Source organism: Trichomycterus rosablanca, chromosome 1, assembly GCF_030014385.1.
Source record: "Trichomycterus rosablanca isolate fTriRos1 chromosome 1, fTriRos1.hap1, whole genome shotgun sequence".
Taxonomy (NCBI): Eukaryota; Metazoa; Chordata; class Actinopteri; order Siluriformes; family Trichomycteridae; genus Trichomycterus; species Trichomycterus rosablanca.
Genome location: NC_085988.1, coordinates 8,357,458 through 8,371,555, shown reverse-complemented (window position 1 = coordinate 8,371,555; position 14,098 = coordinate 8,357,458). Strand labels below are relative to the sequence as shown.

Below are 14,098 nucleotides of genomic sequence, written 5' to 3'. Positions count from 1 at the left end.
AAAAGCGTAAAAAGGAAAAGTAAATAAAAATGAATAAAGAAGAGAAAATACTTTAAAATAAAAAAGTAAGTAAGGAAGGAAAAAAATGAAAAAAGAAACAAAAAGAAAATAAGCACAAAAAAGCAAAACAAAAAAATGGGGATTAATTTTAATTAAAGTTAAAAAATATATATATAAAAGAAAGTAAAAAATAAATCAATTAAAAAGGAAAACAGTGAAGATAAAAAGAAATAAAGAAAAATAAATAAAAATTAAGGAAATAATTAAACAAATGAAAAATATTAAAAATGAAATAAAAAAAAGGAAAAACAAAAAACAAAATATTAAAACTGTACAAAGGAAAATAAAAAATAAAAGGAATAAGGATGAAGTGATAGAGTTCTCTTCCTGACTGAGAAATTATATTATGTGATTGTGTGTGTAGTGTGTGTATAGTGTATATATATACAGTATATGTGTGTGTGTGTGTAGTGTGTGTGTGTGTGTGTAGTGTGTGTGTGTGTAGTGTGTGTGTGTAGTGTGTGTGTGTGTGTGTGTAGTGTGTGTAGAGTGTGTGTGTGTGTCTGTGTGTGTAGTGTGTGTCTGTGTGTGTGTAGTGTGAGTGTGTGTGTAGTGTGAGTGTGTGTGTAGTGTGTCTGTGTGTGTGTGTGTGTGTGTGTGTGTAGTGTGTGTGTGTGTGTGTAGTGTGTGTGTGTAGTGTGTGTATAGTGTGTATATATAGTGTGAGTGTGTGTGTGTGTGTGTGTGTGTGTGTACTCACTACATGATACACACTGGCTCCTCTTTGTATCATGTACTTGGTCACCTCCACCTGGTTGTTGATGATGGCCTCCAGCAGTGGCGTCCGCTGCCCTTTATCCTGGACATCGACTTTAGCACCAGCCTAAAGTCACACACACACACACACACACACACACACTGAGTGAGAGAGCAGAACTGGAACTCTGACGGAGGGGGGGCTGGACGTACCTGCAGGAGAAGGTAAACGACCTCCATCTGACCCCGCTGAGCGGCTGCGTGGAGAGCCGAGCGCCGGTTCTGAGAGTCGGCCTGGAACCCGGGGTCCATCCCCTCCACTGCACACACACACACACACAGTGAGTAGGTCACAGCGCTGTACTTGTACACCCACCGAGCACTTTATTACAAACACCTGTCTGCTACATTCACTATTTATTCATTCAATGTAGATGAACATGGTGGGTATACAATCACTGACTGTAGCTCATCAAAGTAATGACATGTTTGTACTGGTGTGTGTGTGTGTGTGTTAAAGTTGTTGGAAGGAGAAAAAGAAAGAAAGAAATATAAAAAGAACAAGAAAGACAAAAGGAGCAAGAAAGGAGGAAAAACGAAAGAAAGAACAAAAGAAATAAAAAAGAACAAGAAAGAAAAGAATAACGAGGAAAAAGAAAGAACAAAAGAACAAGATAGAAAAAAGAAAGAAAAAAAGACATAAAAACCAAGAAAGGAAGAAAAAACAAGGAAGAAAAAAAACAGAAAGAAAGACCAAGAAAGAAAGAAAAAACAAAAGAACAAGGAAGAAAGAAAAAGAAGGAAAAACCAGGAAAGAAAGACCAAGAAAGAAGGAAAAAATATAAAAAGAACAAGAAAGAAGGAACAAGAAAGGAAAAAAAAGAAAGAACAAAAGAACAATGAAGAAAGAAAGAAAGAGAACAAGAAAGAAAGAAAGAAAGAGAACAAGAAAAAATTGAAAGAAAGAAAGTCTACAAAAGAAAGAAAGAACAAGAAAAAAAATGAAAAAATAGACTAAAAAAGAAAGAAAGACAAAGAAAGAGAAAAAGAACAGGAAAGAAAGACCAAAGAAAAATTGAAAGAAAGAAATAGACTAAAAAAAGAAAGAAAAAAAAGAAAGAAAGAAGAAAGATCACAAGAAATGAAATAAAAACAAAAATAAACAATAAAGAAAGAAAGAAAGAAAGAAAGAAAGAAAGAAAGAAAGAAAGAAAGAAAGAAAGAAAGAAAGAAAGAAAGAAAGGACATTTAAAAAAAAAAAAATACAGAACGAAAGATAAAAGCACTAACAGGACGTGTGTTCCTAATAAAGATTTTAAAATCCCAACAATACTGCTGCACCTGCTACACTCACACACACAGAACACACCAGTATGAACATGTTATTACTGTGTTAGTATCAGGATCTACTGTCCGAACATCATCTGGTCAGTGGGGGGGATCACTGTTCACAGTACACAGAGCAACAGATGAGCTACAGTCAGTAATTGTATACCCAAGATAATTAATAAACGTATGTAGCCAATAGGTGTTCCTAAAGTGCTTTTGTCTGCAGCAAAGGTTTCCCAAATTGGTCCCTCCCCCTTTCAGAGTGTAAGTCAGATCAGGTGTGTCGGAGGAAGCATGTGCTAGCCGGTAACGTTTAATATGTAATATATTAATGAAGTGGGCGTGGAGGAACTCCAGTGGCCCTGACCTCGACCCTGTTGAGCACCTCTGAGATGAATCGGAACATCCACCCTCAACGATGCCCGGTCTGACTGAACAAGCACAAATTCCCACAGACAACCCCGCAATTCTGAGGACCCTGTTATAGTCACACAGGAAGGGGCTTTTATCAATGCCCATGCACTAATTTGGACTGGGATCAGGTGTCCAAATACTTCTGATCACATGGTGTAGATGGTAAAAAAAGCCCCGCCCCCTGCTGAGAGAGTCTGACACTGAATGTAGAGCTGAGCGTACTGAGCATGAGCAGAACTCGCTGGACTTCTCCCTGCTTGGCTGACAGGTAGAGCTGGCGGGGGTGGAAGCGTAACTTCTTCTTCCTGACCAATCAGAACACAGAGATGGTTAAGGACACGCCCTCATTAATCTGAGTGTGTGTGAGTGTGTGTGTGTGTTACCTCTCAGCGTCCTGGTTCAGAATGGCTCTCTGCAGCGCCACCCTGCTCTCACCGGGAGGAAGCGCGCCCGGACAGACTGGCTTCCCGTTGGGCAGGACGAGGGAGGGGCCAACGCTGTCCGCGCCTCCGTCACCCAGGGCGACCGAGTCCTCGACTCCGCCCCCACCCACGGGAGTGCTGGCGCTGGGAGGCTGAGACTCTGACTCCGCCCCTTTCCTGGCATCGCCACGCCAATGCATCCTGGCACTGAGGAACACGGAGAGAGAGAGAAAAACAAATGACTGAGGTGTGAGGCGAGAAATAATCCGAGAGAGGAGAGAAGCAAAAACAGAAAAGAGAAAACAGACAAGAGAAGAGAAGAAGAAAAGAAAAAAAAGAACAGAAGAGAATGAAAAAATAAACACTGAAGAACAAAGAGAAATAAACAAAAGAAAGAGCAAGAAAGAAAGAAGAGTCAGACAAAAGAAAGAAAAAAAAAGAAAGCACAAAAGAAAGAAAAGACAGAACTAAAGAAAAAGAACAAGAAAAAAGAACAAAAAAGAAAGGAAAAGATAAAAGAAAGAAAAGAAGAGAAAGAACAAGAAGAAAAGAAAAGAGAGAGAAAAAAAGAAAGAACAAAATAAGAGAAATAACAAGAAAGAAAAAGAAAAGGACAAAAAAAAGGAACAAACAAATGGAAAAAGGAAAGACGAGTTAAAAAGAAAGAAAGAAAAAGACAGAAAAAAGGACAAAAAAAAGGAAGAAAGAAATGTATAAAACAAAGTGTGACAGAAGGATGAAGAAGGATAAAATATTATTATAAAACGAATAGTTCCGGTCCTAAAATCTGATAATAATATATGTCATAAAACAGATAGTTCTGGTTCTAAAATCTGATAATAATAAATGTTATAAAACGGATAGTTCCGGTTCTAAAATCTGATAATAATATATGTCATAAAACAGATAGTTCCGGTTCTAAAATCTGATAATAATAAATGTTATAAAACGGATAGTTCCGGTTCTAAAATCTGATAATAATATATGTCATAAAACGGATAGTTCCGGTCCTAAAATCTGATAATAATAAATGTTATAAAACAGATAGTTCCGGTTCTAAAATCTGATAATAATATATGTTATAAAACGGATAGTTCCGGCCCTAAAATCTGATAATAATAAATGTTATAAAATGGATAGTTCCGGTTCTAAAATCTGATAATAATAAATGTTATAAAACGGATAGTTCCGGCCCTAAAATCTGATAATAATAAATATCATAAAACAGATAGTTCCGGTCCTAACATCTGATAATAATAAATGTTATAAAACGGATAGTTCCGGTTCTAAAATCTGATAATAATAAATGTCATAAAACGGATAGTTCCGGTCCTAACATCTGATAATAATAAATGTTATAAAACGGATAGTTCCGGTCCTAAAATCTGATAATAATATATGTCATAAAACGGATAGTTCCGGTCCTAAAATCAGATAATATAAATGTCATAAAACGGATAGTTCCGGTTCTAGAATCTGATAATAATACATGTCATAAAACGGATAGTTCCGGCCCTAAAATCTGATAATATAAATGTTATAAAATGGATAGTTCCGGTTCTAAAATCTGATAATAATAAATGTTATAAAACGGATAGTTCCGGTTCTAAAATCTGATAATAATAAACGTCATAAAACGGATAGTTCCGGTTCTAAAATCTGATAATAATAAATGTTATAAAACGGATAGTTCCGGTTCTAAAATCAGATAATATAAATGTCATAAAACGGATAGTTCCGGTTCTAGAATCTGATAATAATACATGTCATAAAACGGATAGTTCCGGCCCTAAAATCTGATAATATAAATGTTATAAAATGGATAGTTCCGGTTCTAAAATCTGATAATAATATATGTCATAAAACGGATAGTTCCGGTCCTAAAATCAGATAATATAAATGTCATAAAACGGATAGTTCCGGTTCTAGAATCTGATAATAATACATGTCATAAAACGGATAGTTCCGGCCCTAAAATCTGATAATATAAATGTTATAAAATGGATAGTTCCGGTTCTAAAATCTGATAATAATAAATGTTATAAAACGGATAGTTCCGGTTCTAAAATCTGATAATAATAAACGTCATAAAACGGATAGTTCCGGTTCTAAAATCTGATAATAATAAATGTTATAAAACGGATAGTTCCGGTTCTAAAATCTGATAATAATAAATGTTATAAAACGGATAGTTCCGGTTCTAAAATCTGATAATAATAAATGTCATAAAACGGATAGTTCCGGTCCTAAAATCTGATAATAATAAATGTCATAAAACGGATAGTTTTTTTAGTGATGCACTATACATGGAAATGTCCAGATTAATATAAACAGTAATCCTGATCATTAAGCGGGTGTTTCGTCCAAGAAATAGTGTCATAGTGTTTGTGGAAAAATGTTTATTGCGAATGTTATGTTTACCCTCATGTTGCCTAGCAACACTGTTAAGGGACTACCTGGGGTCGCGTAAGAATGCTTTTTGTAAGTGTTTTTGTAAATAAGAACATTTATAAATTGAACATTGTTGTATTTTATTATATTTTATGTTGACCACCGTTTTATAAAAGCAATAAGCCACTCGAGACCGTGCGTTACTGCTATGATTTTATCACTCGGAAAACATCGTTCCCCGTGATAAAATTGCAGTAACGCACGATCTTTCGTGGCTTATTGCTTTAATATAATCACGCTAAAGAGGGCAGAGTCCACAGCGCTCTCCTCTCACCTGATTGGCTCTCCGGTCCTCTTATCGTTACGGGGCGCGGCATTTTTCGTCACCAACGTCGATGGGAGGAGCAGGGTAGTGGAGGAAGCGGTCGCCGTGACGACAGTCCCCGTGGTTGCCGGTGCCAGAGGGATGGTGACCTCGTGTGCCTCTGAGGCGTCTTCGCCGCAGTGAGGACAGAAGAGCAGGCCGACGCCCACAGAACCGCCCCGGCTCCGCCCACCTCCCAGTACGGTCACACAGCCGCGGTGGAAACGATGAGCGATACGGATGTCAGGACAGCATTCCAGGAACGTTCCCTGTAACGCCGGATACAACGTCAGAGTGGGTTCATTTAGTGTGTGTGTGTGTGTGTGTGTGTGTGTGTGTATGGGACATACAAACAGACAGAAGTATCCACACCCCAGACAGCAGTGTGTGTGTGTGTGTGTGAGTGTGTGTGTGTGACGTACAGACAGACAGAAGTATCCACACCCCGGGCAGCAGTGGTGTTTCACCATGTGTGAGCGGTGTGTCTCACACAGGACCATCAGGGACACTCGACTGGATGGTCGCATGGTCTCCCCCTTCAGGACGGTGTTGGTACAGCCCGCCAGCTGAGAGAGAGAGAGAGAGAGAGAGAGAGAGAGAGAGAGAGAGAGAGAGAGAGAGAGACAGAGAGACGGACCGAACCGCAGAAAGAACGTTATACGAACATCGTATAATAAATGACATTAATACAGAACCAAAAGTATATGGACACCAGAGTCACTGCTGATTCAGAACATACCAGAACACTGAGCAAATCCACCACATGAAAACACGGGTCAGTGATGTATATATATATATATATATACAGTGTATCACAAAAGTGAGTACACCCCTCACATTTCTGCAAATATTTTATTATATCTTTTCATGGGACAACACTATAGAAACAAAACTTGGATATAACTTAGAGTAGTCAGTGTACAACTTGTATAGCAGTGTAGATTTACTGTCTTCTGAAAATAACTCAACACACAGCCATTAATGTCTAAATGGCTGGCAACATAAGTGAGTACACCCCACAGTGAACATGTCCAAATTGTGCCCAAAGTGTCAATATTTTGTGTGACCACCATTATTATCCAGCACTGCCTTAACCCTCCTGGGCATGGAATTCACCAGAGCTGCACAGGTTGCTACTGGAATCCTCTTCCACTCCTCTGTGATGACATCACGGAGCTGGTGGATGTTCGACACCTTGAACTCCTCCACCTTCCACTTGAGGATGCGCCACAGGTGCTCAATTGGGTTTAGTCCATCACCTTTACCTTCAGCTTCCTCAGCAAGGCAGTTGTCATCTTGGAGGTTGTGTTTGGGGTCGTTATCCTGTTGGAAAACTGCCATGAGGCCCAGTTTTCGAAGGGAGGGGATCATGCTCTGTTTCAGAATGTCACAGTACATGTTGGAATTCATGCTTCCCTCAATGAACTGCAGCTCCCCAGTGCCAGCAACACTCATGCAGCCCAAGACCATGATGCTACCACCACCATGCTTGACTGTAGGCAAGATACAGTTGTCTTGGTACTTCTCACCAGGGCGCCGCCACACATGCTGGACATTATCTGAGCCAAACAAGTTTATCTTGGTCTCGTCAGACCACAGGGCATTCCAGTAATCCATGTTCTTGGACTGCTTGTCTTCAGCAAGCTGTTTGCGGGCTTTCTTGTGCATCAGCTTCCTTCTGGGATGACGACCATGCAGACCGAGTTGATGCAGTGTGCGGCGTATGGTCTGAGCACTGACAGGCTGACCTCCCACGTCTTCAACCTCTGCAGCAATGCTGGCAGCACTCATGTGTCTATTTTTTAAAGCCAACCTCTGGATATGACGCCGAACACGTGAACTCAACTTCTTTGGTCGACCCTGGCGAAGCCTGTTCCGAGTGGAACCTGTCCTGGAAAACCGCTGTATGACCGCAACCACCATGCTGTAGCTCAGTTTCAGGGTGTTAGCAATCTTCTTATAGCCCAGGCCATCTTTGTGGAGAGCAACAATTCTATTTCTCACATCCTCAGAGAGTTCTTTGCCATGAGGTGCCATGTTGAATATCCAGTGGCCAGTATTAGAGAATTGTACCCAAAACACCAAATTTAACAGCCCTGCTCCCCATTTACACCTGGGACCTTGACACATGACACCAGGAAGGGACAACGACACATTTGGGCACAATTTGGACATGTTCACTGTGGGGTGTACTCACTTATGTTGCCAGCTGTTTAGACATTAATGGCTGTGTGTTGAGTTATTTTCAGAAGACAGTAAATCTACACTGCTATACAAGCTGAACACTGACTACTCTAAGTTATATCCAAGTTTCATGTCTATAGTGTTGTCCCATGAAAAGATATAATGAAATATTTGCAGAAATGTGAGGGGTGTACTCACTTTTGTGATACACTGTACATACATACATACATACATACAATGATCAATAATATATATCCAGTATATATATATAAACATACGGTCTGTCCATCTCATCGATATGTACATACATATATACACCGATCAGCAATAACATTAAAACCACCTCCTTGTTTCTACACTCACTGTCCATTTTATCAGCTCCACTTACCATATAGAAGCACTTTGTAGTTCTACAATTACTGACTGTAGTCCATCTGTTTCTCTGCATGCTTTGTTACCCCCCTTTCATGCTGTTCTTCAATGGTCAGGACCCCCACAGGACCACCACAGAGCAGGTATTATTTAGGTGGTGGATCATTCTCAGCACTGCAGTGACACTGACATGGTGGTGGTGTGTTAGTGTGTGTTGTGCTGGTATGAGTGGATCAGACACAGCAGCGCTGCTGGAGTTTTTAAACACCTCGCTGTCACTGCTGGACTGAGAATAGTCCACCAACCAAAAACATCCAGCCAACAGCGCCCCGTGGGCAGTGTCCTGTGACCACTGATGAAGGTCTAGAAGATGACCGACTCAAACAGCAGCAATAGATGAGCGATCGTCTCTGACTTTACATCTACAAGGTGGACCGACTAGGTAGGAGTGTCTAATAGAGTGGACAGTGAGTGGACACGGTGTTTAAAAACTCCAGCAGCGCTGCTGTGTCTGATCCACTCATACCAGCACAACACACACTAACACACCACCACCATGTCAGTGTCACTGCAGTGCTGAGAATCATCCACCACCTAAATAATAGCTGCTCTGTGGTGGTCCTGACCATTGAAGAACAGGGTGAAGGGGGCTAACAAAGTATGTAGAGAAACAGATGGACTACAGTCAGTAATTGTAGAACTACAAAGTGCTTCTATATGGTAAGTGGAGCTGATAAAATGGACAGTGAGTGTAGAAACATGGAGGTGGTTTTAATGTTATGGCTGATCGGTGTATATACTGTACATACAATCTCTCCCACACATATACACGGCACACGCCCCCACACTACGACATAACACACAATCACAATCATATATTTATATGCACACAAAAACTCACACACACACACACACACACACACACACACACACACACACACTCACACACACACACACACACACTCACACACACAAACACACACACACACTCACACACACCTGTCCGTTGACGCTCTCTATGGCCATGCAGGTTTGTTGAGTGTTGGCTGTGAGTTTATGAACACGTGGAGCCTCCATCCTACAGCTACACAGTGGTAGCTCCTCCATCCTCTCCATCTCACGCTCATCTACACACACAGAACGAGAGAGACACAGAGAAAAAGCATTAAAAAGCTGCTTTGTGCACAGGGGTACAGTCATGCTGGAACAGGAGAGGACCTTCCCTAAACTGTTGCTGCAAAGTTGGAAAAACATCATTTCTTTTACATCAAAGATTTATTGCACCAGCGTTTCTGGACCTTGTTGATATTTGGCTTTTGCTTTGTGTACTCGAGTGTGAACTTTTCTCAAGTGTTCCCAGTGTCCAAATGTTCCCAGTGTTCCAAACGTTCAAAGTGTTCCAAATGTTCCCAGTGTTCCAAATGTTCCCAGTGTTCCAAACGTTCAAAGTGTTCCAAACGTTCAAAGTGTTCCAAACGTTCAAAGTGTTCCAAACGTTCAGTGTTCCAAACGTTCAAAGTGTTCCAAACGTTCAAAGTGTTCCAAATGTTCAGTGTTCCAACCGTTCAGTGTTCCAAACGTTCAAAGTGTTCCAAATGTTCCCAGTGTTCCAAATGTTCCCAGTGTTCCAAACGTTCAGTGTTCCAAATGTTCCCAGTGTTCCAAATGTTCAGTGTTCCAAACATTCAGTGTTCAAAACGTTCAAAGTGTTCCAAATGTTCCCAGTGTTCCAAATGTTCCCAGTGTTCCAAACGTTCAATGTTCCAAAAGTTCCCAGTGTTCCAAACGTTCAGTGTTCCAGAAGTTCCCAGTGTTCCAAACGTTCAGTGTTCCAAATGTTCCCAGTGTTCCAAATGTTCCCAGTGTTCCAAACGTTCAATGTTCCAAAAGTTCCCAGTGTTCCAAACGTTCAGTGTTCCAGAAGTTCCCAGTGTTCCAAACGTTCAGTGTTCCAAAAGTTCCCAGAGTTCCAAACGTTCAGTGTTCCAAACGTTCAGTGTTCCAAACGTTCAAAGTGTTCCAAATGTTCCCAGTGTTCCAAATGTTCAGTGTTCCAAACGTTCAGTGTTCCAAACGTTCAAAGTGTTCCAAATGTTCCCAGTGTTCCAAATGTTCAGTGTTCCAAACGTTCAGTGTTCCAAATGTTCAAGATGTTCCAAACGTTCCCAGTGTTCCAAATGTTCAAGATGTTCCAAACGTTCAGCGTTCCAAATGTTCAGTGTTCCAAACGTTCAGTGTTCCAAAAGTTCCCAGTGTTCCAAACGTTCAGTGTTCCAAACATTCAGTGTTCCAAAAAATCCCAGTGTTCCAAACGTTCAGTGTTCCAAAAGTTCCCAGAGTTCCAAATGTTCAGTGTTCCAAACGTTCAAAGTGTTCCAAATGTTCCCAGTGTTCCAAATGTTCAGTGTTCCAAACGTTCAAAGTGTTCCAAATGTTCCCAGTGTTCCAAATGTTCAAAGTGTTCCAAATGTTCCCAGTGTTCCAAATGTTCAGTGTTCCAAACGTTCAAAGTGTTCCAAATGTTCCCAGTGTTCCAAACGTTCAAAGTGTTCCAAACGTTCAGTGTTCCAAAAGTTCCCAGAGTTCCAAATGTTCAGTGTTCCAAACGTTCAAAGTGTTCCAAATGTTCCCAGTGTTCCAAATGTTCAGTGTTCCAAACGTTCAGTGTTCCAAATGTTCCCAGTGTTCCAAATGTTCCCAGTGTTCCAAATGTTCAGTGTTCCAAACGTTCAGTGTTCCAAATGTTCAAAGTGTTCCAAATGTTCAAGATGTTCCAAACGTTCCCAGTGTCCCAAATGTTCCAAATGTTCAAGATGTTCCAAACGTTCCCAGTGTTCTAAATGTTCCCAGTGTTCCAAACGTTCAGTGTTCCAAACGTTCAGTGTTCCAAATGCTCAGTGTTCCAAACGTTCAGTGTTCCAAAAGTTCCCAGTGTTCCAAACCGTTCAGTGCTCCAAACATTCAGTGTTCCAAAAAAACCCAGTGTTCCAAACGTTCAGTGTTCCAAATGTTCAGTGTTTCAAACGTTCCCAGTGTTCCAAACGTTCAGTGTTCCAAACGTTCAGTGTTCCAAACGTTCAATGTTCCAAATGTTCAGTGTTCCTAACGTTCCCAGTGTTCCAAAAGTTCCCAGTGTTCCAAATGTTCAGTGTTCCAAAAGTTCCCAGTGTTCCAAAAGTTCCCAGTGTTCCAAACGTTGTCAGTGTTTCAAACGTTCAGTGTTCCAAACATTGTCAGTGTTCCAAATGTTCAGTGTTCCAAAAGTTCCCAGTGTTCCAAATGTTCAGTGTTCCAAAAGTTCCCAGTGTTCCAAAAGTTCCCAGTGTTCCAAATGTTCCCAGTGTTCCAAACGTTCAGTGTTTCAAACGTTCAGTGTTCCAAATGTTCAGTGTTCCAAACGTTCTCAGTGTTCCAAACGTTCTCAGTGTTCCAAATGTTCAGTGTTCCAAAAGTTCCCAGTGTTCCAAATGTTCACAGTGTTCCAAACGTTCAGTGTTCCAAACGTTCAGTGTTTCAAACGTTCTCAGTGTTCCAAACGTTCAGTGTTCCAAATGTTCAGTGTTCCTAACGTTCCCAGTGTTCCAAAAGTTCCCAGTGTTCCAAAAGTTCCCAGTGTTCCAAAAGTTCCCAGTGTTCCAAATGTTCAGTGTTCCAAAAGTTCCCAGTGTTCCAAAAGTTCCCAGTGTTCCAAACGTTGTCAGTGTTTCAAACGTTCAGTGTTCCAAACATTGTCAGTGTTCCAAATGTTCAGTGTTCCAAAAGTTCCCAGTGTTCCAAATGTTCAGTGTTCCAAAAGTTCCCAGTGTTCCAAAAGTTCCCAGTGTTCCAAATGTTCCCAGTGTTCCAAACGTTCAGTGTTTCAAACGTTCAGTGTTCCAAATGTTCAGTGTTCCAAACGTTCTCAGTGTTCCAAACGTTCTCAGTGTTCCAAATGTTCAGTGTTCCAAAAGTTCCCAGTGTTCCAAATGTTCACAGTGTTCCAAACGTTCAGTGTTCCAAACGTTCAGTGTTCCAAATGTTCAGTGTTCCAAACGTTCTCAGTGTTCCAAACGTTCTCAGTGTTCCAAATGTTCAGTGTTCCAAAAGTTCCCAGTGTTCCAAATGTTCACAGTGTTCCAAACGTTCAGTGTTCCAAACGTTCAGTGTTCCTAACCTTCTCAGTGTTCCAAACGTTCTCAGTGTTCCAAATGTTCTCAGTGTTCCAAAAGTTCAGTGTTCCAAACGTTCTCAGTGTTCCAAATGTTCAGTGTTCCAAAAGTGCCCAGTGTTCCAAAAGTTCCCAGTGTTCCAAACGTTCAGTGTTCCAAATGTTCAGTGTTCCAAACGTTCAGTGTTCCAAATGTTCAGTGTTCCAAACGTTCTCAGTGTTCCAAACGTTCTGTGTTCCAAACGTTTAAAGTGTTCCAAATGTTCAGTGTTCCAAATGTTCAGTGTTCCAAAAGTTCCCAGTGTTCCAAACGTTCTCAGTGTTCCAAACGTTCAGTGTTCCAAAAGTTCCCAGTGTTCCAAACGTTCAGTGTTTCAAACGTTCTCAGTGTTCCAAACGTTCAGTGTTTCAAACGTTCTCAGTGTTCCAAACGTTCTCAGTGTTCCAAATGTTCAGTGTTCCAAAAGTTCCCAGTGTTCCAAATGTTCACAGTGTTCCAAACGTTCAGTGTTCCAAACGTTCAGTGTTCCTAACCTTCTCAGTGTTCCAAACGTTCTCAGTGTTCCAAATGTTCTCAGTGTTCCAAAAGTTCAGTGTTCCAAACGTTCTCAGTGTTCCAAATGTTCAGTGTTCCAAAAGTGCCCAGTGTTCCAAAAGTTCCCAGTGTTCCAAACGTTCAGTGTTCCAAATGTTCAGTGTTCCAAACGTTCAGTGTTCCAAATGTTCAGTGTTCCAAACGTTCTCAGTGTTCCAAACGTTCTGTGTTCCAAACGTTTAAAGTGTTCCAAATGTTCAGTGTTCCAAATGTTCAGTGTTCCAAAAGTTCCCAGTGTTCCAAACGTTCTCAGTGTTCCAAACGTTCAGTGTTCCAAAAGTTCCCAGTGTTCCAAACGTTCAGTGTTTCAAACGTTCTCAGTGTTCCAAACGTTCAGTGTTTCAAACGTTCTCAGTGTTCCAAATGTTCAGTGTTCCAAACGTTCAGTGTTCCAAATGTTCAGTGTTCCAAACGTTCTCAGTGTTCCAAACGTTCAGTGTTCCAAATGTTCAGTGTTCCAAACGTTCTCAGTGTTCCAAACGTTCTCAGTGTTCCAAACGTTCAGTGTTCCAAATGTTCAGTGTTCCAAACGTTCTCAGTGTTCCAAACGTTCTGTGTTCCAAACGTTTAAAGTGTTCCAAATGTTCAGTGTTCCAAATGTTCAGTGTTCCAAACGTTTAAAGTGTTCCAAATGTTCAGTGTTCCAAACGTTCTGTGTTCCAAATGTTTAGTGTTCCAAACGTTCTCAGTGTTCCAAACGTTCAGTGTTCCAAACGTTCTGTGTTCCAAATGTTTAGTGTTCCAAACGTTCTCAGTGTTCCAAACGTTCAGTGTTCCAAATGTTCAGTGTTCCAAATGTTCCCAGTGTTCCAAACGTTCTCAGTGTTCCAAACGTTCAGTGTTCCAAATGTTCAGTGTTCCAAACGTTCTCAGTGTTCCAAACGTTCAGTGTTCCAAATGTTCAGTGTTTCAAATGTTCTCAGTGTTCCAAACGTTCAGTGTTCCAAACGTTCAGTGTTCCAAACGTTCTCAGTGTTCCAAACGTTCAGTGTTCCAAATGTTCAGTGTTTCCAATTTTCCCAGTATTCCAAATGTTCCCAGTATTCAAAATGTTCCCAGTATTCCAAATGTTCCCAGTATTTTGAACGTCCCCAGTGTTCCGAATGTTCCCAGTGTTCTGAATG

General features: G+C 40.8%; 1 protein-coding gene across 2 annotated transcripts in view; it reads right to left on the bottom strand.

Annotated features, from left to right (window-relative positions):
* ehmt2 (euchromatic histone-lysine N-methyltransferase 2) overlaps positions 1 to 14,098 on the bottom strand; it is an 80,528-nt gene that overhangs the window by 10,667 nt on the left and 55,763 nt on the right. For both annotated transcript variants that reach the window (XM_063015686.1, XM_063015770.1), the window contains exons 11-17: positions 9,232 to 9,359; positions 6,099 to 6,242; positions 5,647 to 5,945; positions 2,883 to 3,128; positions 2,722 to 2,804; positions 970 to 1,076; positions 761 to 883 (exon numbers count right to left, since the gene is read on the bottom strand). In XM_063015686.1, coding sequence (XP_062871756.1) covers positions 761 to 883; positions 970 to 1,076; positions 2,722 to 2,804; positions 2,883 to 3,128; positions 5,647 to 5,945; positions 6,099 to 6,242; positions 9,232 to 9,359 — 1,130 coding nt within the window. The remainder of the gene's footprint in view (positions 1 to 760; positions 884 to 969; positions 1,077 to 2,721; positions 2,805 to 2,882; positions 3,129 to 5,646; positions 5,946 to 6,098; positions 6,243 to 9,231; positions 9,360 to 14,098) is intronic.